The 7,645-nt window shown below is 35.8% G+C and overlaps 1 protein-coding gene across 1 annotated transcript; it reads left to right on the plus strand.

Moving 5' to 3' along the window:
• The first annotated feature begins 1,577 nt into the window (after nucleotides 1–1,577).
• On the plus strand, nucleotides 1,578–7,031 carry LOC134749680 (putative mediator of RNA polymerase II transcription subunit 26). Its single transcript, XM_063684699.1, has 4 exons — nucleotides 1,578–1,586; nucleotides 5,579–5,960; nucleotides 6,195–6,431; nucleotides 6,688–7,031. The coding sequence occupies exons 1-4, from the start codon at nucleotides 1,578–1,580 to the stop codon at nucleotides 7,029–7,031; spliced, it is 972 nt and encodes a 323-aa protein (XP_063540769.1).
• The last annotated feature ends 614 nt before the right edge of the window (nucleotides 7,032–7,645 follow it).

Consider the following 7,645-nt stretch of genomic DNA (forward strand, 5'->3'; position numbering starts at 1 on the left):
TGACCAACGAGGTGTAGAGACTCATAAACCCGGACCAAGCAAATATATCGCCATCAAATTGCTGAAGATGGATTTGTGGGAGGCGTGGCCGTTGTGCTGAAGGCACGGCCGCTGCGACCTCCAAGTTCATTTTTTCCAAGGACAACGCATCTAAATTATTATAGTGCATCTCAGCATTTTTATAGCAAACCTTATATTCTTTGATCTTTTCACCATCGGTTTCCACCTCGAGACTTTCAAGTAAACCCTCATACGCCACAGTCAATTTATCGAAATGAGATTCCAACTTTCGTAATCTCGCCGCTAAAATACTAGAACTAATCTCGGATTTTATCATCTCAAAAGATGATTGCAACCAGTCGCATTCTATATTAAACCGAATATAATTTGTTTTGTTCTTCGCCATTTTGAAAACACACAAAATAAACACACGTATTTATTTACATTGACCGCACCGCGAATTAAAGGTCAATGATCCGGTTCGAAGGACCAAATTATGTTGTGTATTTTTGCCTTCGATATTATAATTGCTAACTGTAAACCATAGGTTAAACCTTTAACTGTACTAGCATTACACAAACCACCAAAAATGAATCCACATACCTCTTTGATGACATGCGACGACGGCGATGTGCGCTAGATTGTTCATGCACAGATTTAAATGTTTCGACCGGGCCCAGCGTATATCTTTATGCACACACACTTATAGTTATATTATAAATCTTTTTAGGTAAAGATGAGTTCACTTCTCACAATATTTTTAATATAAATCTTAGTTTGATGCACTGAGAAAACTTTTACATTCCGACATTTTTACAACCGACAATCAAGACTAACTTGATTGGTCCATTTGAACGCTTGTTCTTTTCGCGGCTGCGCAGTGCGAAGTTTGGTGTTGCCATGCCATGACACAGACAATGGATTTCAAAATTGAGAGAATGAATAATGCTTGCACATAGTTAATTAGAGAATACATGTACGTTTTCTTTTGTGCAACACATACCTTTTCAAAAAATGTAGTTATTTTAGTCTATTTATAAACTTTGAAAAGTGTTATGAGAAAGAAATTTATTAAAATGGCCTGAAAAATACGTAAGGAAACGAACAGCGCAGAACATAATTATGAAGGGTACACGGAAAAAACATGTCTAGTCACTTTTTTTGGTAAATGAAATTTTAATCTTAAAATGTAGAGCCCTTAATGAACTATTAGTTACAACTTCTGTTACCGCTGCAATTATAACTTCTTTTTGTCTCACTTTAAAAACACCTATATACGAAAATAATATGGTTAATTACCTACATCGTTTCTTTCAAACCGCGATAACTCAAAATGTTGTCAAAGTGACTAGACATGTTCTTTCCGTGTACCCTTCATGCCTTCATATACAAATAAGTAACTCGAGGTCCATAGTTTTAGTAGTCTACGCTCACTGTGTAACAGCCTAATATATACGCACAAAAATTTTCGCTATAAAAACGGAAGAGTGAAATTTTCGGTACATTCGTTGATCAAACTCCCAACCAGTGTATTCTGAGTGGTTTTCAGTTATTAGTGCTCCAGGACTTTGTGAAAAATGAGGCTGGTATGTGACGTGTAGTGTGGTGACAGTTTTGTGTAGTGATGTGCTAATTTAGAAAAAAATACCAAGGAATAACTAAGGAATTTAGGACGGCATCATATAAACTAAGATCATGGAACCATGCGTATAAAATTATAAGCTGTATATTTGATAAAAAATCTTCTCGGTCCTATGCGAAAGATTATTTATACTTGATTTTCCCATATTTTTGTGAACACACCACAGATTTTTAATAAGTGTATTTACTTACTATTTATTTACACAACATATTCCACCAACATTATCATACAGAGCTGGCTCCTACACTAGGTCTTGCCTGTATCCTGTAAATCAAAAGAAAAAACCGGCCAAGTGCGAGTCGGACTCGCGCACCGAGGTTTCCGTACTTTTTAGTATTTGTTATTATAGCGGCAACAGAATACATCATCTGTGAAAATTTCAACTGTCTAGCTATCACGGTTCATGAGATACAGCCTTTTGACAGACAGACGGACAGATGGACAGCGGAGTCTTAGTAATAGGGTCCCAACGTAAAAATGATTCCAACTGTCAGAATTAAGAAACCAATAAAAGGCTGTGGGTTCTAAATCTTCTAATTTATATTTCTTATACATTTGGCATAATATATTATATCTATAATCATCTATATTTTTAACATTTACTGAAGATTTGACATTGACATTATATTGTTGTAATTTAATTAATTACTTTCAATTAATTTAACTTCCTACCCATTTTGTACTTTCTCACAGTAACAATAGCGTCTCTAGCGATTTTCATATTGATTGTCACTTTGACAAGGTACGAAATGGGTCGGAAATTAAATTCGCTGTAACTTTAAGAATTAATTCAATTTAATCAAATATAGCACAATGCAATATAAAAAAAACCGGCCAAGTGCGAGTCGGACTCGCGTTCCAAGGGTTCCGTACATTACACAATTTAAACAATCTCAAATCAATGTACCTTTTATGTGAAATGTCTTTAAAAAACCCGTAGGGGTCGGATCAAAAACTAAGTAATTAAGTCCGACTCACGCTTGACTGCACATTTTTAATAGGTTTTCCGGTGATCTATAGGTAAAGATCTATTTTGTGTATTTTTTTCAAAATTTTTGACCCAGTAGTTTCGGAGATAAAGGGGGAATGGTCATTTTTTGCCTATTTTCTTGAATAACTTCTAAACTATTTACTTTAAAATTATAAAAAAATATATTTGAGATTCTCACAATGACCTCTTTCATTTGATATGTAACAGGATATAGTTTGACAAACTTTATTTTTTAATTTTCTCATTTACCCCCCAAAAGTGGCCCCCGTGTTTAAAATTAATATGTTTACGTTACATGTCCATCTTTGGATCACAAACTTACATATGTGTACCAAATTTCAACTTAATTGGTCCAGTAGTTTCGGAGAAAATAGGCTGTGACAGACGGACAGACAGACGCACGAGTGATCCTATAAGGTCCGTTTTTTCCTTTTGAGGTACGGAGGAGGAGGTGAGGAGGTACGGAACCCTAAAAGTAATAATTAACGTTATGGCAACAATTGCAAGAAAACAATAAACATAATTTACGCCTAAACTTAATTTACATTTGTAAACAAAGAGTTTAATATACCATTTGTATTGAGTCATCAAATCATCGTTTGACACGCGGAAGCAGGCGCCGTGACATGACTTGTGCGGTGCGGTGAATTGTTTTATTGACATTTAACTAAAACCATGTAGTATGGATGGTATAGAAAGGATCGCAATCTCTTATGGCAGAATTATTGTAAAAGTGACCGCGTTAAGCTTTAAATAATAGTTCCTAATCTCTCCGGTGGCGCTAGTTAGGCTCTGGAACATGAGTATAACATGAACCATATAAGCAAAGATAGATATAACTCCGTAATAGAAGATTTGATTCTCGTTCAGAGGGCGCTACTAGTTTTGGCCTATAGTCGTATAGATGGCGTTGACGGTTTCGTTTGTTATTTAACAATTTTAACGCATATCAGTGAAAGAACATGTCAAAATCATAAAAATAATTAATGCAAGTAAAAAAAATCATTTATCTATATTTAAATACGTTCTATCGTATTTTTATAAATCTTTATTTCTAGTTTTAAAGTGTGTCGACAGATGGCAGTGAATTTACTGGGGTTACAAAATTTACTATGACAGTACCGCTCTAGTATAAGTTACTCTATGATATAAGGCAACAAATAACCCGACCAAATTACGTAGGTTGTTTTTGGTAGTATTTCGGTGTATGGTGGCGCCGCCTAATTACTGTTTTTTGATGGACACTTTTCATACATAGAGATTTGGCTCCTTTATACAGTCTCCATGGAATGTAGTTATACTATACGAGCAATCAATTTACTAAATACGTGATAGTTGTTTCTTATAGATAATAGTTATTTGTGCAACAAGAGAGGAAAGTTGCTTTTCTTGCGAGTGTTTATTTTGAGTTCCGAGAAAGCGAAAGATTCTATAATTGAATCACGAGTGAAGCGAGTGATTCTAAGTTAGAATCTTGAGCGTAGCGAGGGACTCAAAAACATGAGATGTAAAATAATTTTGCTCTCGTGTTGCACATATAATTTTTCACCTCAGTAGTGAGAACATATTAAAGTTTAAAATGTATTTCGAATTATACAGAATAAAACAGACATAAAAAAAAAAGAATTTTGGTTGTATAGATAAAATTTGTAATATAAGTATGAAGTGGCAGTTCATGGCCTTCACTAAATTAAAAAGATACTTTGTTTCACTCCCTGGCACTCCAGGGAGTGAAGTCGCACTTTCTTCACTCCAGGGAGTGACGAAGGTAGACTTGTTCGAGCTGCTGAGGTGAAAATTCAATTGGTTTACAGCAGCCATGGCATGTAATATTTACGGTAATGCACTGAAAAATCGAGATGGAATGTGTTTTTGCGCTTTTATTATTTCAAAATCATTAAAAACTTATTAAAGCGTCCTTATACTAATTGTATAGTAACATACAGATCTAAAATTTGCTGAGTTTCTAAAAAATTTAAAAACACCTTTAAATTTTCTGGAATATTTTACTAGAAATAACAAATATTTCCATGAGCTACCTTCTGAGGTGTTTTCCTTGCGCTATGACATGAGGTTTTTCAAGAAAAGTTTCGTCCGTAACAAATTGTATTGATTTGATAAAGAGTAGCTGAATAGACTGTTTAATACACGTAAATACCAACTTGATTGTAAAATTATTACCGGGTACAAATAATTGCTAGTAAAAAAATACAGGCGTTTGGTTTCTTCGAGTGCGGTATGTCTAAAAAAATTAATTTTCCCGGGAATGACACATCTAGACTTATTTAGCCTTATTAAACTTTTAGATTTCATCGAACTCCATTCTCTAGATTTAATTTACAGTTAACAATATAACTCTTTAAATACGTATGTCTTCATAATAGCGGAGCGGATAATATTTATGTTTGACCATAGGCGTTATTCTTCGAAACTTACTTATTTATGCCTAGGCCCAGGCACTTTTTTTCCACGTTTACTCTTAAAATAAATTATAAAATATCCCCGTTACAGTTGTAGCTTCAGTCAAATGGGCCCCTAGCTCATTAAATATGTCGTTTTAAGCAAAAATAATCCGTTTGTCAGTATTTTGTATTATTAGTTACTATAGGGTACTTGGGTACTAGTCAAATCAGTTTCTTTTTTCGAATTGTCAAAACGATTTTGCTACTATGAAATTTATATGAAACATTAGCACGTGACGTCACGATCAAATTACCTACTCTTTATAGTTTTATACGGGTTTTAAAATAAAAATTGTGTCTAAAAATAACTGCTGTCTGCGTTTCTCTGATAATCTTTTGGTGCTTTATTTCATGCATGGTGTAAAATAATTTATTTTAAATAGTCAAATACCCTATTTGTGCTATAGAAACTGTCCTTCTTTTCTGTATTTTTTGCTTGAAAATGTAATGCTTAATGTACTTACTCGTTTATTTTTATTATAGATAACATCCCTGGCAGCAATACTAGCTGTAGCATCATCAGACCCGGTTCCCTACACATCCCAACCAACGGAACACTTCGCCAACAACGCAGAAGCCTACCAATCACAGCTCGAGCTGCAAGAGCAGGCCGTCTACGGCGACCAATCACACTACAGCCAGCAGGATTTCAGCCAACCAGATGCCGGATTTACCCATGGTCACGAAGCGTTCCCTAGTGGGCAGACATCGTTCGCTGGACAAAGTACTTTTGCTGGACAGAAAGCTTTCGCTGGACAGAATTTTCAGTCTCAAAGGCCTTCCACTGAGAAGTCAGCAAGGATAATTAGCTTCCAGAATGAAAATAAGGGGAAAAGCTATCAGTACTCTTATGAGACTGAGAATGGTAAGGATTTAACTACATATCTTTATTTTATTTTATTTATTTGTGTTATTGCCAAACTGTAACAAGTTTTGAATTAACAAATGAGCCACTGGGTTGTGAAGTGTTGTTAAATACTTTAACACTGAAATTGTCTGAAATTCCTACTATCCTTACCTGCTAGTTCACAGAAAGAAGAAAGTTATAAATATCATCCAATGGAAATTACCAGTCTCTTCCCTTTCTCTATTTTCTCAGGAATCAAAGTTCAAGAGCAAGGTTCCGTCCAAGGCAAAACTCTACGCGCCCAAGGCGGCTACTCCTACACGGGCGACGATGGACAAGTCTATACGGTGACTTACACTGCTGACGAGAACGGCTTCAGACCACAGGGAGCTCATCTGCCAACCCCCCCGCCTATTCCTGAGGCCATACAGAAGAGCATCCAGCTGAACCAGCAGGAGGCGGCGAATAATAATGGCATCTATGATGATGGTCAGTAAGGTTTTATTATTATTATAGAAAGAAACTAGGTATACTTAAAGGATGGAGAAAAACATGATATGATATTTATTTGAGACTAAAAGAGAATATAGCAGTGAGCAATTAGGCATCTCTAAACAAGATATAATGGCGAGATATATTCTTTATAAGATATCTCAAAAAACCGTTTTGCTTCTGCTTGTCGACTCGTCTAAAACTTTCATCCTTTTGCCATCTTTGCTAACTAGTCCTTGCTTTAATTCCTCAGGAAGCTACAAAGAAGAAACCGAGTTTCAACAGCAGCTTCACCAGTCACAACAGCAACACAGCCAGCGCATCCAGCATATCAACGATCTCCAACCGCAGCATTTCCCTGAGATCCAGCAGCATCAACCGTTCTTTAATATCCAGCCAGTGCAACAGCACCAACAGATCCTTGAGATCCAGCAGCAGCTCCCAGAGATCCAACATGCGCCAGAGATCCAGCAAGTCCAACCGCAGGTCCAACACTCCCAGCATGGCGAGGAGTTGTATCAGCAGCAGTACCAGCAGGAGCAGGGGTGGGCTGGGCAGGAGGCCGCCACCACAGCTGGGTACAGTGGATGGAAATAATCTAGTTTTGTAGCCACCATACTAAAGGATGAATAAAATAACTTAGAACTTTGTGTTAAGGATTCTGTAAAGTTCCTAGTCTTCCACATAGACAAGACAAGTCAAGCTATGGCAACTTCATTCATATGTATTGGGTAATTTAACTACAAACCGACTAAACATTGGGAACAGTGCGTGTTTGATGTAAATTATGAAAGGAAAATATGGAAAAGACTGACAAAGAAGTCAGAAATGCTATTGGATGGGATATTTATAGTGTGGTGTGTTATATATAGGTATAATTTATAAATATGTAAATAAGAAAGTGACCAAATTGATCTGTTCCTTGTTATGTTGATATTTTTTGTGTAATATACATTTGTTATTAATAATACAAATTACAACCAATGTTTTAGTTTAATCCCAAAGTGGACAACGGCTAGTATTATAAAGATTGCGTAGGTGATGGTTATTGAGACTATGGACCTTGGACCTATGGAGATTTCAGAGGGTTTAAATCCCAAAATTTAACCAAGGATGACCTTTAATAGAGTATTCTAGACAATAACAAAATTGTTTATTCAGCTTGGCTTTGTTGGATTTAACTCGTATCTAGTATATTAGATATTTATGCA

This window comes from Cydia strobilella, chromosome 18, assembly GCF_947568885.1.
Source record: "Cydia strobilella chromosome 18, ilCydStro3.1, whole genome shotgun sequence".
Taxonomy (NCBI): domain Eukaryota; kingdom Metazoa; phylum Arthropoda; class Insecta; order Lepidoptera; family Tortricidae; genus Cydia; species Cydia strobilella.

What these genes read in the sequence shown, in the direction of transcription:
- LOC134749680 (XM_063684699.1), top strand. An exon ending in CTCTTATGAGACTGAGAATG is followed by an intron (nt 5,961 to 6,194) that starts GTAAGGATTTAA and finishes CTATTTTCTCAG; the next exon opens with GAATCAAAGTTCAAGAGCAA. An exon ending in TAATGGCATCTATGATGATG is followed by an intron (nt 6,432 to 6,687) that starts GTCAGTAAGGTT and finishes TTAATTCCTCAG; the next exon opens with GAAGCTACAAAGAAGAAACC.